The sequence below is a fragment of the Oreochromis niloticus genome, linkage group LG20, assembly GCF_001858045.2.
Source record: "Oreochromis niloticus isolate F11D_XX linkage group LG20, O_niloticus_UMD_NMBU, whole genome shotgun sequence".
Lineage (NCBI taxonomy): Eukaryota > Metazoa > Chordata > Actinopteri > Cichliformes > Cichlidae > Oreochromis > Oreochromis niloticus.
In genome coordinates this window covers 32,771,366-32,796,630 of record NC_031984.2, presented here as the reverse complement: position 1 = coordinate 32,796,630, position 25,265 = coordinate 32,771,366, and the positions used below count along the sequence as shown (strand labels likewise).

Sequence of the window (25,265 nt, the reverse complement as noted above, 5' to 3'; positions counted from 1 at the left end):
GAGTGCAGTCAGGGCTTTGAACTAGGAAGCTCACTGGCTAAGGAACGACTAATCTGTCATACAGTGTTGGGGTTGTGCTTCCAAAAAGTGTGTGTTAATGTGCGATGTGTTACACATTATTCATTAGTCAAGGTTAAGATTAGTGAAGCCAGAAAATGAAAACATATTCTGGGTATCTTGAATTCGTTTTGTAGTACAGCCCCTTGATGTGGGTCTTAGGTTCTTTACACTAAGCATCTATTTTTAATGTAGGACTTTCCTATGCTAAGTAGCTATTCTTTAATAGGAGCTTTATTTTTATTTGGGACTTGTTTTTTTTTAAATTAGTAGTTAGTTCCTGGGCTCTCTTGTTCAAATGATGTTTCTGTGTTGAAACCAGAATTAACTTCAGCAGTGAAACTAAAACTTCAGCATTTAATGTTTGTTTCTGGTCTTAAAATATCTCCAGTTTTAATCCTTGTGGGGAGACAAGGTCTCAGTTCACATTAAAATGAGGGTTACCAAAAGAAAAGGGAAGCATAATCTCACACTGAAATAGTTTAAATTTCCATCCGTCACTTCCTGTTGGGGAAATGTGACCATTAAACCAGTTTCGCCTGAGCAGCTAGAAAAAATCTACAATTTCTTGAGCAGTCTTGAAATGATCAGCTGTATTGCGCTTCTTTCTTGTTTAGATGGGTTTACATGATACCATAACTACTATCTGACAGTAAGTTAAGGTTCATCAATGAGGTCGATCAATGGACCACAGCCCTTTTGCATAACGTCCCTAAAAAAACCAAACATTAGATGTAATGCTCTATTTGACTTCTATTTCATATTCTATTTCCTGTTATTTGCAGACGACTTTCTGTCCTGCGTGTGGCAGGTGGTTAGTAAATTTATTATGGTGTTAAAATATAATTGCTCAAACCAGACCAACATTTCAGAATGGAAGTTTATTTCAACATCAGTAACAATACATTCATTAAAAAGTGTCTAACAATGTAGTATTGTAAAAAAAAATACTCTCAACAGCACATCATCTAGCTTGACAGTTTAAAAGTCAGAACATAGCAGTACACTTACAGTAGGATAGTCAATCACATTTTCTTTAACAAAGAGATGCGAATGGCAGGGAAAGACCACTGACCTTTGATAAAATACCACACTTAATGGACTATAATGGCATCAGACACGCATAACAGAAACAGGAGAAATCAATATGACAGCATTAGGACTGCAAATCTGGGTACATACACAGGGACATTAAAAAAAATGAAATGAAGGAAAAATAAGTAGATTTGAGATTAGTTGACTCTGCCAGTCCATCCTTTTTTATATCGATACAAAATGGACTCAGTGGCTTCACAGTGCTTTATCACAAGAGTTTCTTTAGCTGTCTCTCTGCTTTTATCACTTCCCATCTACCACCCGGCTAAGCAAAGGTTGTTGTCACAGCTGTTAGTGGAAAGTTCATACTTGCAAAATATGTGCCGTCTGAAAATGAGAAAAGAGGAAGAGGAACTTCTTTTACTCTTCGGACTTTCTTTCTTATATTCTTCTAAGTTAGCCACGTAAGAGGATTTACGTGTTTTTCTTTTAGCCAAGCAGTGATAGGCATGCCAGGAAACTGAGACTGAAGTTCTTTAAGCATTAGCAGCGCAGACAGTGTTTCGTTTCACTCGAAGATGAGGAACAAAAGAGAATTCTGCAGATTTTAGTCAAAGTTTAGTGTTTCCAAAGAACATTAAACCTTGAAAGCTCGTAATAGGTTTGAGCTGTTTTAACCAATCAGCAGCTGAGAAGAGCTCATAGAATATACATAAGTAACTATTGTGCACAAGAACACTGACTCTGACTGCACTCGTCTCCAGCTGGTCATACAGGAGGGTGTTTTGGCACTCTGAAAATGGGTTGGTAGGTGTTAGAAAATGGGTGACTTTCTAAGCTTGACTGTCAGACAGGATGGTTTTCCACCCAGTTGCTAATAGCTGCTATATACCATGTGCTCACATTAAAATTTCCACTCAGACCATAGCAAATATGAAGATTTTTAGCTCCATGGTGACATGTGGAAAAGACTTATTCTGATAAAGAATGTCACATATTTGTATTATTTGTATTTATTCTTTGTGCACATATCTTTTTCATCATTTTAGACTTAATGCCCTGGTGAAAATGAAACCTTTGTTGTTTACTGACCAAAATCAACAGCCACTTATATAATACTCTGCTAAACATTCAACTTTATATATAACAGCTGGTGAAAAGGGAAGTTGTAGAGCATTACAGCCCCCCACCCTAAGAAGGAAACATGGCACAAAAAACCTGAACTAGTTATGACCACAGGGATGTGAAAAATATAACGCGGCAGAAAATGGTGGAGCTTAGGTGAGAAAGTTGTAAATACAAAAAACTGCTACAGTGTGTAGCTCTTTTGAAAAGCACACCTTCTGTCAGAAAGGACGTTTGGTACCAGGTACCACTTTAGCTTGCTTGACCCAATGTTAACATTAGCCAGTGTCCTATGACATACTGCTGCATCCTCACTGTCAGTCAGGGCTTTTGTGTCATGCTTACTTAAATCCCACTCTCCGGAAACTAATAGATGGAATTCCCTTTGACAGAAGTTTTGCTGTGTCTGCTGGATGTTCACAACTCCTATGTTCCTTAGGGGCAGTTGCTGCCCCCAAGTGGACAAAAGCGTTAATGTACAGCTGATAAAAACAAAACAAAAAAATGTTGGGGTTTTGGCGGAAAAATTCAGTTTAATCAGCAGAAGCCCTTTACCAAGTAGTCTTTGATGACTGGATCACATGACTACTTGGATGAAAACAGTTGCTTACTGCAGATAATAATAACCCGACGGCGTAGCTTCTTTTACTGTAGCAATCTGGAGTTTTTGTTAGAATTTAGCAAGTAAAATATTCATTTTACGGCTCACAACTGCACTGAAAATACAGTTTTGATTTGCCATTCTTATCAGTTTAATATTTAGCCACAGCAGAGAGCTGTTATAAGGAAATGAAGAGATATACCCACAATGTACTTCCTACCACGCAGAAAGCTGTCAGTGAAAGTAACAGAGAGTTTAGCAGCTAAAGAGTCAGATATTTCCTTTAGAAACATGCGGAGAACCAGAGCTAAAACAAAAACTAACCAGCTAGACTCAGAATCAGATTGGCTGATGATGGCTGCACTCTGTTTCCCCCCTCTGTAAATTATACCTGTACTGGCTTGTTGTGCTTTTTACTCTGAAACGGTTAATGAAGAGTTCTTGCAAAATTACCAAGTCAGTGTGACATCCTCTTTATCTAGGGCTCTTTTCCTCTGATCTCATTGTGATCTTGAGCTTCCTCTCCCGGTGGTTGTCTGGGGGGAACAAAAACAGAAAGCATTTCAGAGTGCTTTTTTTGTGTGAACGACAAATAATAGAATTAGAACTCATTAGAAAGTAGTAGTTCATGAGAAGGTAATAGGTTTTTGACTTGGTTGCTGATTGAAGAGAGATCGGATCCTAAATCATCAAACAACAATCTGGATATGTTGGAAAAAATCAGTTTGTCAGACACAAGTGCAATTGAGACATGAATGAGAAACAACTGGTTGTATTTATGCCATACTCCAACAGGGTGAGAGACAAAGAAAGTAATCATTCAAACTGACATGGATTAAAAACTATTTACATTTTTTTCAGAAAAGTACTTTTGTTTTTTGTTTGAAACAGGGTTAAGCTTAAGAGGTGGGATTGGGGCTATCCCAGGTAACGACTAAAGCAGAAGTTATACTCTCTGGAAAGTGATAAAATGGTAGCTTAGTACCATAGTCTGTTGATCTTTTTGATTAAACAGGCTGCATAGTGCAGTAAACACTTGTTATTTCAGCCACTACTACCTTATTTGTCTGAGTCTGTCTGCACAATTATAAAGACCAACTCTTGGACCATTGCTTTGTATTAAGCTGACCAAAGTATATATTGTTTCCCACTCTATGCCGTAGTAGTGTCTCCTTTTCTTTGCGACAGTTTCCATCACATCTCATCAAAACCTGCATAACATTTGTGGTTTGGCTTTATTCCTAATTTTTCAGGTGTGTGTGCATCTCAATAAATGGTTAACTTGCGCTTGAATCCAAATGTGTATAGTTTAACTCACATTAAATGGTGCCTCCAGGGAAACAGCCGTCCCTGCTTTATTCACAGACACTGCATCAGATTTTATTTATATTTTAGAAAACCGAACTGTCAATTCAGTATTGACTTTTCAGAACTATAGAGCTAAAATACCAGAAAAAAAGAGACATAAATGCTCTGCAATCCCTTAGACAGCAGGAGATCTGTTCGCCCTACTCTGACCCAAGTGTACTCTAGTGAAACATCCCTGTTAGATCTCTGGAGAGCTATTTCTAAGAAACTTTTGAAAAAAAGAGAAAAGTATGGCGTAGTGATTAGTATGGAGCCTTCTACTGAAGGTGATACAATTTTCTATCCACATTGTCTTTTTGTTGCTGTTTGCTTATTTGTTGCATTTGTTGTTGTTATTTGTTTGTTTGTAAATAGTTTCAGCAAAATTAAGACATAAAGGTGACAGATGTTGAAAAGTTTGTCCATCCATCCATCCATGGCCAATTTAGAATAACTAATTAAACTTTTAATTGATGTATCAATTAAAACTTCCTCCCATAGTTCAAAGATGTGGACTATGGAAAACAACCCACACAGGTACTGAGAGAACATGCAAAATCTATGTATGTCTGTATGGCGTAAGGCAGTAGATACAAACTTATGCATTGGCTGACAGACACAAAACTGTAAAAATGACATATTTACAAATGCAAAATGTAAACAATGACCAACAACAACAATAATAATAAAAAATTGTAATTCTGTTAATTTATTTAATATAAATTGTCAAGCCAAAGATATGGTGTAAAAAAGGCCGAAAGAACTACAGTGATGATGACCTAAACTTAAACCTATCATTTTAGTTCTTTTTGACGTTACTCTCCCATTTTTTCCTAATTATCAAATGTCTTTTCATTATCAAAAGTAATTTTTCTCTGAAATGTAGGGTTATTATTGGAGCGAGGGGTACAGAAATCGAAATGTATGTGGACCTCATGATGTAAAAAAAAGAAAAGAAATCTGTTTAAAGCCCACACCCAAGACAGAGAGAACAAAACTGAAGAAAGGAAGAAATATCTGAAAAAAAAAGGTGATTACTGCTGTCTGTGTTGAAATCTCTGTCTGCGTCTGTCTCCACAGATGCCCTTTTCCTTTTGGAGCCCTGATTGCTTTCTTGTCCTGACCGGCTGTCTTCCTCGTCCTGCTCATCAGAGCTGGTTTCTGGCTCATCTGTTGCCGAAGATGACTGTTAAAAAGAAGAGGATGCACAATTGTTCACAAAAGAAAGAAGTGTATAGAAACTAAAGTCAGCTGTTTTTGGTTGTTGTTGTATTTTTTCAATAAAAATTGTAATACAAAATGAGATAATGTGCTAACAAAACCTTCACTTTCTCTGTTTTGTTGGGCTGAATTACCTTGCCATTTGATGATAAGGAATCTTGCTTTTGCAGAGCTGGGTTCAGAGTCTCCAACACCACTACTGCTACAAAAACACAACAAAAACTTTTCACTTGTGCATTGTCAATTTTTAGTAACCTGGGTATAAAAGCAATATTTGACTGAATTTCAAGAAAAATCACAGACACATCACACTTTACCTGGCCGTAATGATAGAGTGAGGATAGGCACCTTCTTCCCCTTGCTTTCATCCGTCTTTCCATTCACCTCCTCTTTCTGATCCTGCTCTTTATCTACCTGCTATGAGAACATCCCCACACCATGAATTTAATTTGCCCCCTCTTTACTTCAGCCTCTTCTAATTTTGTTGTAAGAAGTAGAAGACCTTAAATTACCTTGTGGTTAGGATCCTTGTCAGGTGCTTGCTCTTCTGTCTGTTTGCCTGGCGTTGCACATGATGATGAAGGAATGACAATAGGTGAAGATGATGATTCTGCTATGTCTACAGAAGAATTTGTATTTACTTCCAATTCAGGGCTCTTTTGAACTCTTGTTCCATCTTGTAAGGCTGAGGATGAATCACTTTTTGGCACTTGACTGGATATGGACTTCCCCCGATCAGATAAGTCCAAAGGCCCATCATTTAACTCTTTTAACCCTTCTTCAGACACCCTCTCAACCTTGGGTAGCAGGTTTTCCTTTTTCTCTGTTTTCTCTGTGGGCTTAGTTTGACTCTCCATGTATTCTGGCAGGTTTGTCAATCGGAAAACTACAGTTGGCTCTCTGGCAGGGGGCTGAATGTTGCTTTGCTTAGGAAACGGAGGACTAAAAACCTGCCTTCTAGGGCTGGCCTGTTGCCTAGTTGGGTTCAAGCTATGAAAATGTTGCGAGTGTAGATTGGGTGAAGTTTGCACTACTGGGTTGGTGCCAGCAGTAATCCAATCAGATGATTCAGATAGGGACCAGCGAAGAGAAGCAGAGCTGCTGTTGATTGCTTGAGGATGTCGGGCGACAGGAGCATGGACAACATGTCTGCCGGGTCGCACCTCTCCAGCAGCTGAGACAGAAGATCTCCTAAGCAGAGAATTAGTAGGCATGGAGGAACACTGGTCGAGTCCTTCAACATTTTGAATTCTAAGATATGAGAAAGAAAGCCAAGTCTGTAGGAAAATCTTTTGGCAGTTAGGGTTTTATTGGTAATGTGATGCAGTACTTAGATTGTTTTTCTTCAGTAATCATGAGAGCAGCAGCTGCCTCTTGCCTTGTGATAGCTGCAATTACAGTAAAAATGGATGAATGGATGGATGGTTGGGTGAGGGCAGTGGTTCCTAAATGGTTTTGCTGAGGCTATGAGGCCGTAACATGTTGCAACAGGTACACATCATGAATAAAATAATTAATGTGTTAAGGAGCTTCTGTAAAATGAAACCCAACTTCATTTTCACAGTTCTCAGATGGTAAGAATTAAGCTTTAAAATGTGACACATCAATAGCTCTGACTGGGAGCACAAGTATCCTGTCCTAAGCCCAAATGTGCTATCTGAGGGAAGATGTTTGCTCAGGCTATCACTAGGCCAGGAAAACTAAAGAGGCCCAAATCTTGGACAGCTATAACTTTAAAAGAGTCCTGAATCTTAAGCAGAAGTAGAAAGATTATTTGTTGGATTGGTTGAAAGTGTCATATAAGGTAGTGGTGGGAAGTCGGGAGGGGGAGGTTCTATTGCAATATAATATAATCAATATAAGAACCAAATTGTAGTGGAGTGAATGATGAAATATCTAGTTGTTCATTTTTGGCAAGTAAAGCATGCAAACTGTAATTTTTGTGTTCTCCTTAACCTTTATGGATCAACACTGGTGCAGAAATGTGTGAAAAGCGTAATATTCAGACTATATGTAGAAAAAGTACTGACTTTGGAGCACATAATCATTAATTTGGTTATTCTGCTGTTACTTGCAGTATATATCCTCATACAGTGGCAGATTAGCCCATTTTGTGATTTCCTATGTCTTACCTCTTCTCTCCAGCACGAGTTACAAAGTGTTCTTTCTTCCATGATGGCAATGTGAGGGCTGACATTGGAAGAGCATCCTGTTTGAGCAGAGAGAGGCATGCAGCAAAAGAAATCACCATATTACATTAAGCAATGTTTTGTCAGTTCAGGAAACAATTTGGATTATCCTCAAACATTTTTGGTTCATCTAATTTGTAAATGCAAAATCTGTAGCCAGTTAGCTTAGGAGAAAAAAAAATAAATTAAATAAACTAAGCTAGCTAGGTAGCTGTCTTTATACCCATCACAGAATAAATAGAATAAGACAAAATATGTTAATTTTTTAAGGTTTAGGAGAGCTAGGATTTCACTATTTTCAGTCTTTAGCTTACTGTGTGCACTAGCTAAAGCAACATTTTGGCTCCTCTTTACAGAGGAGACCAGAAAATATACTGTAATCAATCTGATTCATAGTATTTTATGTGCTAAGCTTGTACAAGTTGTAGGTAAAAGGCCATGTGAACTTTAAGGAAGAAAGGGAACAATCATAAATCTATAATATGAGACTCAATGACGGAGTGTTGTATAGAAGCAGTGTAAAGGTGTATAGGCAATTTCTTATTTAAAGTGTCATTGTTAGTGTGAAAATTGCCCAATGGACTTTTCTGTATTTGTTTTTTCATTACTGTGCTGCATCACCAAGTACAACCTTATATTATCACAATAACCAGCCTATTGCCAAAACTTCTTTTGGAACCTGTAACTAAAATGTTAGCTAAGCTTAAGAAAAACTCCACATAGAGGGGTTAGGTACAACACAGTCTTAAAACTAAGTCCCTTTATACTGGATAATGATAGTGATATGAAAGCAACACATTTTTTGACATGTGGCTCTATCCACATCTGTAGCTCGAGTCATTTGAAAATCCACCAAAAACAGACTTATACTGACGGATAAATAGAAACATAGCTGATCTTTCCCCTCACTCAGTCAAAGCAGATGGCTGCCCAAGCCTGTGTCTGCTGAATGTCTCTTTTCATTAAAAGGGGGTTCTTCCTCCCCACTACTGCCAAGTGCTCTTTAGTATTGTGGATTTTTTAATTTGTAATATAAAATGCCTTTAGACAAATGTTGATGTTAACTGGTGCAGAGAAAAAAAAACTAATTACCAATATAAATATAAATAATGACAAATTTAAGCATTCATCTTAATGAAAAAATAATTAAGATGAACGATACATCTTCTTGTAGGGTTTTATAATCCATTTATGTTTGATCGATGGTAAGATGAGGGATGTTTGTACATACATCTTGTATTTACCTATCATGTATGCATAGAATCCTAAGTAAAATAATAACCCTTAAAAGCTTTTTAAGAAGTCTTAGAGCTAGTGTTCCATCACTGGTTAATGGGTAAGTTGTCGTCATTAAGAGTGTAATTGTACACAAAACAACTTAAACATGTGTGTCTTGATTGTAGCAGAAATACATTTTGCTTCTTTTGAGCTCAAATATTATTAAATTCTGTAGAAAAACACAATGTGTTAGGTTGTGCCACACCCTTCTCTCATGTAATTCAAATGGCATCACTGTCCCTTCAGATGATGGAAAATAAGCATACATATTTTTCTGGTGATAATTGTTTCCCATTTGTTCTCTTCACTTTAATAGTATTTTAGATCTTATATCTTATTCTTTCATACCTATCTGCAAATTTGGATTATTTACACTTGGTGCTACAAGTTTTGATCTGAATCATTTTGCTTAATAGAATGGTGCAACTAGCAATTAATTGATTAATGAAATCGATTATTATTCTAAATGAATGTATGATAAAAAAAATGAAAAAACAAACTCACAAACTGGCTTCGGTTGATTCCTCTTAACTGTCTGCCTTCGGTTTCTGTTTGTTTAAAGCCAGAAACTGTATGAATTTATTAAGTAAGATGACAGAATGTAATCACCCAACCAGCACTATTGTTCATCTTTACCTTCAGTTTTCAGTTCGACATCAGGCTTTACTGAAATGTTGCCATCTGCTGGCTTGTTGCTTGCCCTGCTGGTTGTTGTATTGACAAGGGACAGGATTCCAGATGAGGGTGAAAGGGCAGGGGAAGAGTTTGGCTTGACCTCTGTGGTGGTGCTACTATTGGAAGAGTGGTCACTGTGACCTTTGCTACACAAACACACACACAGGCACAGAATGACGACAGTTTTAAATTTAGCCATGCATCAAAAAATACAAATATGCCTAAAACAATGTTCCTCATAAACAGAAAATACAAATATAAGATGTATAAGTATTATTTTTAAATTAAAGATTAGAACAATGTCCTAAAACTATACAGTTAAATAGCATCTACTCACTCAAGTGCTGCTTTTAAGTTTCTGATTTCATCTTTAAGTTTCTTGTTCTCTTTTTTCAGGTTGTTCATCTCTCCAGCTGCAACACCAGCAAACGACATGATCAGAGTACATATCAATGGAATTGTCCTCAAAAAGCATTTTTAGTAGAAAATAAACTGGGGAAACATTAATGGTGTCAAAGGGCAAAGAACAGACAGGAAATTCACTGTAAATGAGTTTTGTAGAGATGCAATATGGATAGATGGATTACTGAGTAAGAATGCAGAATACCAAGTAGAGAGATGTGCTGGAGGCTCTGTATCTGGGAGGCTTCAAATTCCTGTTGTCTTCTCTTGGCTACCTCTTGAGTGACTGTACATCTGTCACACAGCCCAGCCCTAAGCCTGCACAGGCAGCAAGAAGTCACTTAGTAGCACACCTAATAACTAGAATGATGTGACAGTAGATCACTTTTTTGTAAGTGAGCAAATCACTTTATTTCTAGTAATTTCTACAATAAGAAAAGACAAATGTAACATTGGTACCTGTTTTCCAGAACCTTAATGTTCTCGGTGAGTAATCTGTGTTGTTCTTTCATCTGTTGGTTTCTGGTAAAAAGTTCCTCCATTCTTTTTGTGTCACTATTGACGCAAAAGAACACAAGATGGTTAGGCATCAATACTAAAAAATGTGTTTCAGAAAGATTGTATTTCCTCATAGTTTAAATACTGTCACAAGCTTGTATTTCCGTACCAGCCTACATAATGTTCCTGTTTCCTAGAGAAAGGTAGGAAACAGGAACAAATATGTTTCCAAACCAACTTCTTTCCAAGCCAAAGACTACAAAATATGATAAAGCATATCTTGCCTTTGGCTTCACCTGCACAAGGTAGGTATCCCCAGCAGAATTAGTTTCCCCTGTGTCAGGAGCACACTCTGGGCTGTCCAAATCATGGACAAACAGTATCCCACAGTTGTTTATGTTTTTGAACCCATTTTGCACAGTGAGGCATTTTTTGAAAAATGTATTGATAGCAATCTTGAATATTATCACACAGAAAAAACCCCCAACTGCACATAAAATCATAACACCATGACACCTCCTTCTTTCTAAATGGAGGGACAGTAACTGCATGTGTGTATGTAAGCGTGTAAAAACTGCAGATAGTAGAATTAACAATAAGAGTATTTTGTCTCTATCCACCATTCTAGAAATTCATCTCATGTAAACAATAATGTGGAGCACAGCTGATGTGAAAAAAGCACACACCTTTGACGAACTCCGTATTCATTGTCCACACATAAACGCACAAACTGAGTTTTCGAAAATCTCCAACCTGGCAGGAGTTTAAAAAAAATCTCCGTTTTCAGTGATTTGAAATGCCAGTTACGTGTGGACGAAAGGCCCAAACACATAGAAACAGCTGCATTTTCGAAAATACCCGTGTAGGTGTGGACGTAGCGTAAAAGAGTTAATAGTTTATTCTATTGCTATCTGTAATTTATTGCAGTTTATATATGGGTGTGTGTGGTTGGAGGATGTGTTTGTGCCGCGCTGGAGGGGCACAAACACATCCTCCAAGATTTTCTTGTAAAACGTTTGGGAACCACTGGGTTAATTGATCAATAATCATGCTCACAATTAAAACTAAGCAGCTGTCTTTTTAAATACTACAGTCATATCAATACAATTAGCTGTTTAAAGTGGAAAGTGTTAGGCAGGGCCTTGAATTTTTCATGATTCAGATTTTTTTTTGTGATGCTGCATATTTAGCAATGTATTTCTTAATTTGTGCAAGAAAATAACAAAAATACTTGACAGAAAAGTGCATAAAACAGTCACATATACAGTGACAGAAATTATTTTGCACATACTGCAATAAAATGATTGCTGCACCTTTCTAGACGAAAAATCTAATTCAATAAAATTAGTGCTCTAATATTGCATATGTTAGTTGTGGCTGGGTTATTCCCCAAGTAGTCACTGTATTGATACCAGTGTTATGTTTTTGTTACCTATAACATTTTGCAGTGTGGACCTTTCTACTTATGTTTTAGCTAACTAGTACCCTCAGCAGCTTACCAGCCACATGGAAACATTTCTTGTTTTCTTTAAATTTAATGTCTGTGGGTTTTAATGTAAAGAAACTGCAGAAACATAATTGTTCCTTGTTAATATTTGTCATGTAATAACGTAATTTAATATAGTGTTGTTCTGTGTTGCACCGTGTGTTGATAGAGATCTGATTTAACATTAATAGTGTGTTGTATTTTCACTGACTGGCTCAAAAAATATATTTTAATTCTATTAAATATTCCACTTGTGCACTGCATCCAACATAATCATTATTTGAAAGCCATTGTTGAAAGACACACACAGTTTTGCCAGCTGTGCTAATTGTGAGCTGAAATCCACAAATATTGATGATTTCTGTTTCCTTTTATTAAACGAGTCATTGTCATTACTTTTGTTTAATGTTACTATTTACAGCTTTACAAACATTACAAAAATGTTGTATAAACTTTTTTAATGTTGATGTGAATTTATATTTACGAACTCAATGGAGACATTGGCTTGAAGGCACTGCACAGTCATTTAGCGTTTGGACTGACCACAAGAACATGGAGTACCAAAAGGCTCAACTCCCGACAGGCCAGGTGGGCACTGGATCTGATCCCTGATCCTGAAGCCACTTCCTGCTCGGTTGGAGCAGTAACTTGGGAGATCGAGTCACTTATGTGGGAGGCACAAGAAACTGACCTCGACCCTGGGTCTGGCCCGCCGGGGCAGCTTTTTGTCCCTTCCTCCTTCTACACTGGGTCCACACAGCATCCTGGGGTCCAGCGCTACTTCTGGTAGCCCACACTGGCAAAGGACACCAGGGAATATGTGACCGCCTGCACCACCTGTGCTCAAAACAAACTCTCCAAGCAGTCTCCGTCCAGATTACTTCAGCCTCTTCCCAAGCCTGGCTGACTGTGGTTCCACATCTCTCTTGATTTGATCACTGGGCTGCCCCCCTCCGCAGGTAACACCACTATTCTGACAGTAATCGACTGGTTTTCCAAAGCTGCCCACTTTGTTGCCCTCCCAAAGCTCTCCACAGCCATAGAAACGGCTCAGCTGCTTACCACACACGTGTTCGGCTCCATGGCATTCCAGAGGACATCGTCTCAGACCGAGGACCCCAATTTAACTCTCAGGTATGGAGGGAGTTCTGCTCCGCCCTGGGCGCAAAGGTCAATCTATCATCTGGTTGTCACCCCCAGAGCAACGGGCAGACAGATTGGACCAATCAAGAACTGGAGGCTGCTCCATGCTGCGTTGCTTTTGAAAACCAAGCCGCCTGGAGTGAACAACTGGCATGGATCTTGTACGCACACAATAGCCTCACATCTGCCACTGGGATGTCGCCCTTTGAAGCATTCCTGCGGTTCCAACCTCCCCCTGTTCTCGGTAATAGGAGCACACGGTCACCTCTGTGCAGCATAACCTCCGCCGGTGCCGCTGCGCGTGGCAAGCCACCTGGGCCGCCGTGCTCTGGACTAAAGAGCGAAACAAAGCTCTCCCTGACTTTCGCCAGAATATGCACTCCGGAATATGCAGTTGGCCAGAAGGTATGGCTATCCACACGCTATGTACCTGTCATCGGACCGTTCGAGATTGGTGCCATAACCAACCCTGTTTCAGGCCGATTGTGGATGGCCAGCCAGCGTACTCTATCACTCGTATCATGGACTCCAGACGCCGGAGGAGGGGTTTTCAGCACCGATTAGAGGAACGTTCCTGGGTGTCTTGGTCAGCTATCCTGGATAAGGATATGCTTCGGGAGTTTCATCGCCAGCACCCAGGTAAGCCTGGTGGGTTGCCGAGAGGCTCCCGTTGAGGGGTGGGGGTGGGGGTGGGGGGGGGGGGGGTACTGTCATGGTCCCTGTGTCTGCCCGGCTGGCCCCACAAGGCTCAATGTGTTTTTGTTTTGATTTTTCTCTCGCTCTATCTCTCTCTCCCTCTCTCATCTGCACCACTGTGCCTGGACGGAGCTCACTCCGGGGTCCTGCCTTTGGCCCACGCACCTGCAACAAATCACTCACCTGTGGCTCATCATTATGTTTCCCAACTGCTACTTAAGGCAGTGGTACAGAGTCTCCTGTCGCTAAACTATTGTTTAACACGTCAGTGTAATCCACGGTTTTGTAGCATCTCTGAGTTTCGTAGTTTCTTCTTGGTAATGATTTATCCCGTCTCTTGTACATAGATTCCCTGGACCCCTGTTTCCTTGGATGCCTGAATGTGAGTGTGACAGTCTGGCAAAACGTGTCAGTACAGAGTGGAGAGGATCTCAGGATCACAGTGAGTGAGCAGAAAGTAGTGTGAGAGGAGTGAAGCGAGTGGAACACCTTTTTCCCTGTCTACCCACTGACCCCTGGAACTACTTCCCCCCCACCTTGTATATATTGCACGTGGTGTTGAAAAATAAAGAACTCAGTCTGCGCCTGAGTCTGACCTGCCAGCCTTGACAAAAACGTATGTATGAACGTTATATATTGTAGTGGGTCAGGGCTGTTCGGGGTTCTGTTTTTACAGTTATGTTTTGTTGTCATGTTGCCATGGTGACAGGTGATGCGCTCTCTCGGCGACTGTGTGTTTTTGTTGTTGTTGCTGTGCTGTTGCCGCGCTGAGCAGTTAGTTAGCGGCAGTGTTCTTCTGGCAGATATAAATAAATGGCTGTGCTCCCTGGCTAAGACAGTGGGGAAGCAAGACCAAACAAAAACTCTGTCTCCTCCTTGTCTGAGCTTGCTACATTGGTGTCAGAAGTGGGATAGCTCACCCTCGCCATAATGGAGAGAGACATTCAGAGGCTGGAGCAAGCTGTCGAGGAGAACATTCCCCACTTGGGAAGCTGGCGATTGAAGAGAGGATGTGAGCGGCCATGTAAGTCCCCCGACGGGTCCTGATGGCGCGAGCGCACCGCGGTGGCGGCCCGTCGCGACAGACGCTAGGGCAATGCTTCATGGGCTACCTTTGTTGACCCACACACCGAGCCCTCAACCGCGAGCAGCTATGCCTACCACGCCAGTTAAGGTACCGAAATACAACGGGCTAACCCCGCTAGAGCCCTACCTCTCACAAGTTCGGCTGGCCGCCAGACATAGTGGCTGGAGTGAAGAGGAGACTGCTACACACTTAGCGCTAGCATTAGAGGGAGATGCACTGCAGATACTCCTTGACCTAGCCCCGGGAGAGCAGCATGAGCTCCAGGCCCTCACGGCACTCGAGAGGCGATTCAGACAGCCGCACTCCACTGATCAGAGCAGAGAGCGGCTGACCAACCGGAGCCGTCGGCCGGGGGAGAGCCTGGGCACCTTTGCAGCAGACGTGCTGCTGTATGCTCGTCGTGGCTACCCGGAGTTTCCAGCAGCAGCCCGTGAGGAGCTTAGCCTGCATGCTTTTCTGCGGGGGCTTTTCCCAGAGCGACTACGCCAACATGTCCTCCTGGCCATGCCTCAGACCCTCCGTGAGGCGCTCCTTGAGGCTGAAAGGGCCGAGCTGGTGCTCATCTCGCGACCTAACCAGCAGGTGCCCCCCCAAACTACCCCCAAATTAGAGCCGCAGACTGCGGCGGGGAGGAGGAGGTTGCTGAGATATGCCAGCTGCAACCCTCTGTGCCCCGGAGGCGTCCTTGTCGACCGACCAACCGCTGCTACCGGTGCGATGAGCCTGGCCACGTGGCACGTGACTGCCCAGCACCAGCCCCGAAGACCAGAACTACGCAGCCTCAGGGAAACGAGAAGGGAGCGGTGTAGCGAGGGGACCACCGCTCCAGCTTCCTGCCCCCCTCCAAGGACGATGCACGGTGGTGGGCAGCTGCCGCTCAGCAGATTTCGGATGCCGGTGGCTCCAGGTCATCTCCACTCGCCTCAGCCTCAGCCTCTCAGCCCGACAAATCTCCCTCAACCGAGACAATCGAGGCTGTTGGTGACCTGTGGCAGCGCAGCAGCGTAGGTCTCAACGTTGATCAGCGCCAGCGGTTGAGACGCCTCCTGGATGAGAATGTGGACATCTTTGCCGCCAGTGACAAAGACTGCAGGCAGATGGGGCTGGTCCAGCACACCATCGACACCGGCTCTGCTCAACCCATCCGTCTGCGCCCACACCGGCTGCCCCGCTCAAAACGGCAGGTGGTGGAGGAAAAGATCCGTGAGATGGCTGCGGCTGGGGTGATTGAGCCGTCCAACAGCCCATGGGTGGCACCCGTGGTCCTGGTGGGGAAGAAGGATGGCAGCCCTAGGTTCTGCGTGGACTTTCGCCGTCTCAATGCAGTCACAAAAGACTCGTACCCGCTTCCACGGATCGACGAGGCCCCAGATTACGTCACCGGCTCCAGCTGGTTCAGCTCCCTTGACCTACGCAGCGGTTACTGGCAGGTGGAGCTAGCCCCCGAAGCAAGGCCTAAGACTGCATTCATCATTGGACAGGGGCTGTGGCAGTTCAGGGTCATGCCATTTGGGCTCTGCAATGCGCCAGCGACGTTTGAGAGGCTGATGGAGAGGGTGCTCGTGAACATCCCTCGTAGCCGCTGTGTTGTGTACCTGGATGACGTTGGTGCACGGTGGCGACTTCAACAGTGCACTGTCTCACCTGAGCGAGGTCTTCAGTGCCATCCGTCGAGCTGGGCTGCGGCTCAACCCTGCGAAGTGCCGGCTGTTGGCGAGAGAGACTACGTTCTTAGGCCATGTGATCAGCACTCAAGGTATCGCCACCGATCCCGCAAAGGTGGCTGCGGTCCGGGACTGGCCGACTCCCTCGAACATCAAAGAACTGCGGAGCTTCCTGGGCCTAGCCTCCTACTACCGTCGGTTCATCAAGGGGTTTGCGACGATAGCCAGCCCCCTCCACCGCCTGACTGACAAGGGCCAGCCGTTTGGCTGGGGTGATGCCTGCGCTGCGGCTTTTGCACAGCTGAAGGAGGCCCTCACCAGAGCCCCAGTCCTGGCCTACCCCGACGCCCGGCAACCTTTCATTGTGGACACTGACGCTTGCAATGTAGGAGTCGGGGCGGTCCTTTCCCAGCAGGACGAGGCCGTAGAACGAGTGATGGCATACTTCAGCCGTGCTCTGGGGTGAGCCGAGAGGAACTACTGCGTGATCCGGCGGGAGCTGCTGGCCGTAGTGCTAGTGGTGCGGCACTTCCGGCCATACCTGCACGGCTGCCGGTTCCTCCTGCGCACTGACCATGCATCTCTGACTTGGCTCCTGAACTTCAAACACCCAGAAGGTCAGGTGGCTTGCTGGCTGGAGGTCCTTCAGGGCTACGACTTCGAGATCCAGCATTGGGCAGGTCGACAGCATGGAAACGCTGATGCCCTCTCCAGACGGCCCTGCATGGCCATCGAGTGCCGCTACTGTCTGCGACAGGAGGAGCGGGCCCAGGAGGCGCTGGGGGTGGCTACTGCTCAGGCCACAGCCAGTGGGGGGAGGGCTCCCATTGACCACGCAGCAGCTGAAGCGGGAGCAGGAGGCCGATGCGACGTTGGTTCTGGATGGGGGTGTCGGGACAGGAGCCCGAAGTGAAGGCCTACTACTCCCAGTACAACAACCTGGAGACCCACGACGGCCTCCTGTACCGGAGATGGCGGGCCCCCGGTCAGGGCAGAGATCTCCTGCAGCTGTTGGTGCCTCAGACGCTGCGGTCGCAGGTGCTCGAGCTTGTCCACGGCTCGGTGGGGGCCGGCCACTATGGGAATGCCAAAACTCTCCGCCGCCTCAGGGGACGGTTCTACTGGCCTGGCTGTCGACGGGATGTGGAACTTCACGTGCACTGCTGTGACACCTGCACGGCACAGAAGGGCCCGACTCAACGCTCCACTGCCCCCCTTCAGCAGTACCTGGTGGGGGCCCCGATGGAGCGAGTGGGAGTGGACATCCTAGGGCCTTTCCCTGTTACGGAGTCCGGGAACCGGTATGAGTTGGTGGCTATGGACTATTTCACAAAGTGGCCGGAGGCCTACGCGGTGCCAGACCAGAGTGCAACGACGACGGCGGAGAAGCTGGTGGAGGAGATGTTCACCCGTTTTGGGGTCCCGGCTGAGCTCCACAGTGACCAGGGGCGTAACTTCGAATCGAAGGTCTTCGGGGAGATCTGCCGGCGGCTGGGGGTGGAGAAGACGAGAACCACACCGCTCCACCCGCAAAGCGACGGCTTGGTCGAGCGCTTTAACCGCACGCTGGCCACCCAGCTCGCCATTCTCACCAGCCGCCACCAGCGGGATTGGGACCGACATCTGCCCCTGGTCCTTTGGTCGTATCGGACTGCGGTTCAGGAGTCCAGCCAGTGCACACCTGCCGCTCTGATGTTTGGACGGGAGCTCCGGACGCCTGTGGATCTGGTGTTCGGGTCCCCCCCCCGAGCCAGAGATTGATGGTGGGCCAGAGATGGACTACTACAGGAGGCTGAGGGAGCGGCTGCAGGTGGTTCATGACTACACCCGCCAGGCCCAGGCCAGCACCGGAGTGCGACAGAAAAGAGCCGAGGGGGGTTTTCATGCCAGGCGACAAGGTTTGGGTGTACTGCCCGGTCCGCAAGAGAGGAGTGTCCCCCAAACTGTGCAGTCACTGGCAGGGGCCGGCGGAGGTCGTGGAGCGGCTGACAGAAGTGGTGTACCGCATCCGCATGCCGGGCCCGGGGCGCATGGTGGTGTTGCACCGGGACAGACTCGCACCGTACCGACCTCTCGCTCCGGCAGACGCCGGGGCAGGGGATGCTGGTGGCACCCCATGTTCTGACCCGAGTGACTTTTCCCCCGCCGGTCGAGACTGGCTGGTGCGCCAAAAGAAGGCACCTGGACATTTGCAGGACTTTGTGTGGGGTAATGGGGTTGTCGGGGACGACTGACCCCTTAGGTGGGGGCTATGTAGCGGGTCAGGGCTGTTCGGGGTTCTGTTTTTACAGTTATGTTTTGTTGTCATGTTGCCATGGTGACAGGTGACGCGCTCTCTCAGCGACTGTGTGTTTTTCCGGGTGAGAGAGCGCCTTTTGTTTTTGTTGTTGTTGCTGTGCTGTTGCCGCGCTGAGCAGTTAGCTAGCGGCAGTGTTCTTCTGGCAGATATAAATAAATGGCTGTGCTCCCTGGCTAAGATGGTGGGGAAGCAAGACCGAACGAAAACTCTGTCTCCTCCTTGTCTGAGCTCGCCACAATATTTATATATTAACATGTCTCAAGAAAAGTAGATAGAGCTTTGTAAGGGGGAAAAAAGAATAAAAGACAAATTTTTGAATATATCACCACAGAATCAGTCATACTTTTGAAAAATTGAAAAATAAACAAATACATATACCAATATTTTGTTTTTAAAAGCTAATTTCACTAAATTATCAAAAAGTTTTCTTTGCGGACTTTTCCACAGAAATTAAACAAAGATTTTGTGAGTCATTATCTCACAGAATAACTTGTTGCAACACGAGCTTCCTTCCAAGTTAGTGAAACGTGATGTTTGCGGGGGGCGTAGGACCAGCATGCCTACCTGTCTGATTACCTACCTGTCTGGTCATCAAAGACTTGAGGACTTGAACTTTTCTATACATCTTTTCAGCACTGTCTAAATGTGATTGCTCATATGATATTGACTCACCAGCCTTTCTTGTTGGACAGCTCTTGAACTTTCACCTGCCATCCTTGAAGAAAAAATTATAAGAGACCTTTTAAGGAGCACATGTGTTGGAATTATCTTATGGAACTCTTGGATACTCATTGCAATCATTTTAAATTTTTTTATTCCACTTACCTTCTATTTCTCGCTCATGGACCTCCTTCAGTTTGTGGAGGAGGTCATTGAAACACTCCATTTCTACAGCAATCACCTTTGCACAACAGAACATATAAGATTTTAGTTGGTTAGTTTTAGTTGTTAGTTTTAGCTAGTTTTGATGAATAAGTTAACACACTTTAAATCCAATGTTTTTAACTAAAACTTGGGAACACAGTAAATAAGTCAGTTGAAGTGCACAGGCGTTATAGCCGGAGGACTTTCTGTGCATGTGAGAACTGAGCATAGGACACTTTGTTGTTATTCACATGTGGGAGCAAATTCTTACTTATATCAGGCCTGATTAAAACTAGTTCAACCGGTCCTGCGAGGTGTGGGATTTAGTTCTGCAGTCTGTGTTTCTAGTATATGAAAAACAGCCTTGACACTTTTGAGTGCTCATGTACTTGCGATTACTTACAGTTTTACCACTGTAAATACTTTGTAAACAACAACTGATACTAATACATATTGCGTTTTTTGGGAACTTAATTCTTCATCATTAGGTTTTTGTAGACATTATACCATTTCGCCTTGGTTCAGTTCTGGTTCCTGAAATGCACCTAACTAAAGAAGTATGACCTCAATGACAGGGAGACTACACAAAAATATATTCCATGATTGGAAAGGAGCAGGGAAGCTCATAAACCTACATGGCTGTGCTAATGAATACGCTGAATTTGTCTGTTGAGTTTGCTGAGTAATCAAAGACCTAATATTAATGTAATTCAAATACTTATGCCTCCATTTTTATGTGTACTTAACTACTCACACTATAGCGTGACACTAGTGCGACATACTTTGACATAGTGTGACACTACCGACACTATAACAATTTTGGGGTGGTGTATTTGACACGCCTTTAATCAAAGCCATACCCTTTTTCTTTTTTCACTATTGTGAAGGTAGATGATAATATATACACTTGGCCTTTGAGGGTTTATCTGTAGTAAGTGTAGGCTGTCAGTCCACTTTTTACCTCAGCTGTCAATATGTGTCCACATCTATTTAGTCTGTGGGAAGCTGTAAAACTTTGTGAAAGGAGTCAGTGAAGCTCACTTCTTTCTACTTTCTATGAGTGGATCAAACATAGGTTGGCTCGGACACTTAAAGAATGAGCTCGTATATGAAGCCACTCAGCCTGAGCTGTCCCTCTGATATACTTGTTTCTAGTACTGTCCATCCTGGTTACTACCACATGAAAACCTTAAAAATCTTCAAGTTTGCTGCATCCAGCTCTGCTTCCTATTTTTTTTTTGTCAGTGCCAGTGTCTCTGAAGCATACATCAGAGCAAGACTCAGCAGACTCTTATAAACCTTCCTTTTCACTCTTACTGCTACACTTACATCGCAAATCAGCACCTCTCCAGACTCTACTCTCACCACAGACCACAATGTCATCTCAAAACATCATAGACCCCAGAAAACTCTTGCCAGACCTCATCTGTCATCAGTGCAAACAAGAAGGGTCTCCAAGCTGATCCGCCAATCCCAGTCCCACATTGAACTCATCTGTCTCTCTTACTGCACCACTGTCCTCATATAGTCTGAGCTGCACCACCCTCACAAACTTCTCTGCCATTGCTCACTTCCTCATGCAATACCACAGTTCCTCTCTTGGCAACCTATCAAATGATTTCTCTAGAGCCACAGTGTAATTTCTTCTGACTTTCTATATACTTTTCCATTAACACTTAAAGCAAACATCACCTGTGTAGTGCTCTTTCTGGGGATGAAGCCATATTGCTGCCATATTGCTGCTCTCTGATTGTCACCAATCTTTCTAACCTAGCTGCAACAACTCTGTTCAATGGCTTCATGGTTTGGTTTACCAATTTTTAAAATTCCATGTACATGTTAAATGTTAGCACTGGTCATCTGTGGTTATATTTTTGTGATAGGTTACATAAGTTAGTTAGCTGAGCTAGATATTTAGCTTTTTATGAAACATCATAGGTCATTTTAAAGGGTTGTAAGGAATTAATCTGAAAAAAAAATGACAAAGAAAAGTTAATCGGGTGGTGGGTCATAGCCTTTGTGTTTGAAGAGCATTTTTTTTAATGGCCTTCAAACACAATTTCTTAACTAATAATCTTAGTTACCTATTTTATGTCTTCTTTAATAAAACTTGATGATCCTATTAAGAGTATTAAAGATAATAAAGCAGTTTGTGCTTTAGTGTGTGGCTATGGCGGCTGTAGCTCGGGAGGTAGAGCAAGTCATCTACTGATTGAAATGTTAGTGGTTTGATTCCTAGCTCCCCCAGCTTGAGTGCCAAGAATCCTTGGGCAAGATACTAACGCCAATTTGCTCTCCGATGCATGCAGTCTGTGGATGTCACATTTTTGGATGGTCTTAGATCACTTGGAGCCCCGGCTGAATAGGTACTCAGAAAGTACCTACCAGGTACCACCACTCTAAAAACCGAGTCGGGCCGAGCCAAGTTGATGGAAATGGACTATTAGACTTTATAGGCTTAACTTCTTAAAATCAGAGTATTACAAAACAAGATTAATGAGATGAGATTTGTTGGGGTTAAAGTCAAGTTTTCTGTATCATCAAAGCTGGTTCCTTTTTTACCTGGCTAAATCACCCTGCTTACTTATTCTGAACGCATAAACTGGTCAAAAGCTGGTTATGTTCTGAGTTTCAGTTTAAAATTGGCTGGAACTGCCATGTTTTAATTAATTTTTTTGAGCAGCATGCCTGAAGTTATATTTAGTTATAGATTCCCTGCTGTAGGAGCACTTTTTAAAAATCCAACTTGATAAGCCGTACCTGATAAAAATTAAGTCTATGAAGCTCAGCTGTAATGTTACAGCAGCATACAGGGATTTGCATGCAGTCTGTTGGTGATGCAGAAAATATATAAATGATTTTAAAGTTGCAGAGGTCTAATGTACAACAACCGCATTGGAAATAAATGGCAGCATTAAAAAGTTTACAGTTTTTTTTATTGCTTTGTGCTCTAAATCCAAAGATTAAAACATTTTGCAGCATTAATTTCTTATTTGTGAAAGTGTTGTTTTTATCATCATTTAATCATCATCTGATCATGTTGTGCAGAAGAGTCACGTGACACTCATTTTGAACACTCTTTTTGTTGTGACAGCGCCCGAAGCAAAAAGCTGAACAGTTACACCGACAACTATGACTGCAATACCCGTTACCTCTGACTACAGTTTTAGGTTTTGTCAAGTTATGTTATGAAAGTCAGATAAGAAAGCCTGACTGTGTGAATTTTTCTTGTAGTATATCCCTCAGGTCACCACTAACCTGTCTATCGTAGGGTTAGGGTTAGGTATATGTCCACTTCTTTTTATAGAATCTTTGCCCTTTTAACCACATAAATGGAATGAAAGCTATTAACTGACAAACTGAGATGCTCATCTTTTAGCTGAAACAAAAGTCAGACCTAAACTTGAAAGGACAGGAGAGATAGCCACCCAGACAAATAGTTTCCTGATATTTTTGATCGAATTCAAAGCTTTTCATTACAAACATGCGGCAAACTGAGTTTAAAAACAAGTTTCCTTTTGCCATCAATCTGCATACCCCAGTATTCTCCTATAATTGTTTTAGTTTAATTTTTCCAGTATAGCATAATCCCTTGAGGCCTAGGGCATCATTAGTGATGACCCCAATTCAAACCCCATTTGCTATTTAAACATGACATTTTCTTTAAAAAGAAGTTCTCCTGAGTCTTGGCAACCAAGAAACAAAGAAAGCAATCATGCCAAGTGACACAGCTCAAAATCCATTTATGTTAAAAAACAAACAAACAAAAATCAAACCTTTAGCTTGAGTCTAAGACAAAGAGTTAGGGTTATGGTTTGGATGATGACTTAGATCTTAAAGGATTAAAATTAAAATATGTCAGTTTGGTTATCCTTGATTTGATAAAATGAAAATTTTGTTTGCTTTCCTCAGTTGTCTAAAGATTTAAAAGTGAAGCATTTGAAGGGCTCTGTGGTCCAGCAGATATTCCCGTCTCCTTTTACTTATTTACTAATACAAAAACGCTAGCCTGAGACCTGGGACCTTAATAAAAACCCTATTATCAAACACAGTTTTCATACCAAAATTTACCTCACTGCATTTTGCTGGCACAGTGAGTGTTAAGAGATATAACATGAATAATACAAGTTTGCATATTTATGCAGATACATAGACATGATCGCTAACAGCACAAATACTGTGATTTAGCATTTTGATCGGCGTGGATTCGGCTCTCTCGACGTGTCAGGATATGTTAGGCAACTGGCTGTTCACATCAGCTCAGCAGAGCAAGAAAAGACCTGTCTGCTTTTATGTTCCTGCTCTGCTATCGGAAGATCATTATTCACTCTTACACACACACACACACACACACACACACACACACACACCCCTACATGCACGCACATATGCATGCACGTAAACACACACACACACACACACACACACACACAAGCACAAATTATTATTTAGGAAATTAACCAGAATTTCCAGGGCACTAGCTCTAACGAGCTAACTGCATCACACTTTTCTGACTGTTGACAAAAGCATTAGCACGTTATGTGCAAACATGTAGTTCTAGATGGCACACACCTTAAGAGAGAGATAAAGAGCACACTAGAGGCACATTTCACTACTGCAGCTTTAACACAGGGATTAAAAACACCTCCCATCAGCACAAGACGTTTTCTGTTCAAAACCAGAGATGAGTTGTGTGTGTGTGTGCGAGAGACAGGAAGTTTTGTGGTTCAGTCCTCAGTCACTGCTGTCGCACAATGTCAGCTGATGCTGTTCGAAACAAATAAGAGCAGACAGGGTTTCTGCTTGCTAAGCTAGCATTAACTGTGCACGTAATAAGATCATATACTTAGACTGAACTAATTCTGAATGATTACAGAGACATTTTAATTCAAGACCGCAAAGCTTCTAAATACATATCTTTTCTCTGAACTCTTCAAATAAACCCTAGATGTGTCCTTATAAAAGAACTCTGTCCCTTTGTATTTATTTATATTTATGGATTGTAAATGAATACATTTTCTAACAAAATGTGAAGTAAATGTGTAATTGCCTCTAAAGTAAGGTCAAGACTGTTTCCTGTTCTCTGTGCTGTCTCAATCCCTGCCAAAGCTGCTCACCTGTCAGCAAGCCTATCTTCGTCCTCAGGCAACAACTCAGAGCCAAATCAATTCCAACTTACCACAAACAGCCAGCGACTGCCTCTCTCTCAGCCGCTTCTACCCTAGCCAACGCTTTTTTTCCACAGCTGGACGTAGTGAAATAAAGGCGGCAGGAGACCAAGTGTGATAAAGAAAAGAATGAGAATAGAATGAGTTGAGGGAGAACGCCCCACATACACCCTCCTCCTCCTCCTCACACTCTGCCTCTATCTCATCTCTCCACCCCAGAAAACCGGTTGGGGCGGTCGTCCCCTTGAGGAGCAGAAACAGAGAGGCCTGGGCAAGTTCTCCCTTGATATTCCTGTTCTGCTGAAATCCCACATAACCGGCTAAACCGGTCCCCTAAAGCCCTGTGGTGATAGAGGGACAACTGACTAGAGAACAGAAATGTCCAAGGCAGACACCCGCAGTTGTACATTTAAAGTAGAAGTCAGAGACT

General features: G+C 43.1%; 1 protein-coding gene across 6 annotated transcripts; it reads right to left on the bottom strand.

The window, feature by feature from the left end:
* Window positions 1-919: 919 nt before the first annotated feature.
* On the bottom strand, window positions 920-25,043 carry rbbp8l (retinoblastoma binding protein 8-like). 6 transcript variants are annotated; one of them, XM_013265819.3, is made up of 15 exons: window positions 24,847-25,042; window positions 19,629-19,704; window positions 19,476-19,518; window positions 10,390-10,485; window positions 10,136-10,248; window positions 9,866-9,941; window positions 9,490-9,674; window positions 9,358-9,401; window positions 7,519-7,595; window positions 5,899-6,637; window positions 5,704-5,803; window positions 5,521-5,588; window positions 5,204-5,351; window positions 3,272-3,354; window positions 920-1,479 (listed from the first exon to the last, which is right to left on the bottom strand). In XM_013265819.3, exons 2-14 carry the CDS (start codon window positions 19,687-19,689, stop codon window positions 3,293-3,295), a joined length of 1,812 nt encoding a protein of 603 aa, XP_013121273.1. In that variant the 5' UTR covers window positions 19,690-19,704; window positions 24,847-25,042; the 3' UTR covers window positions 920-1,479; window positions 3,272-3,292. The 6 variants fall into 6 exon arrangements, with proteins under 6 accessions (XP_013121273.1, XP_019205639.1, XP_013121272.1 ...); XM_019350094.2 differs by having other exon boundaries at window positions 920-3,354; window positions 5,704-5,800; window positions 24,847-25,043; XM_013265818.3 differs by having other exon boundaries at window positions 920-3,354; window positions 24,847-25,041.
* Window positions 25,044-25,265: the final 222 nt, after the last annotated feature.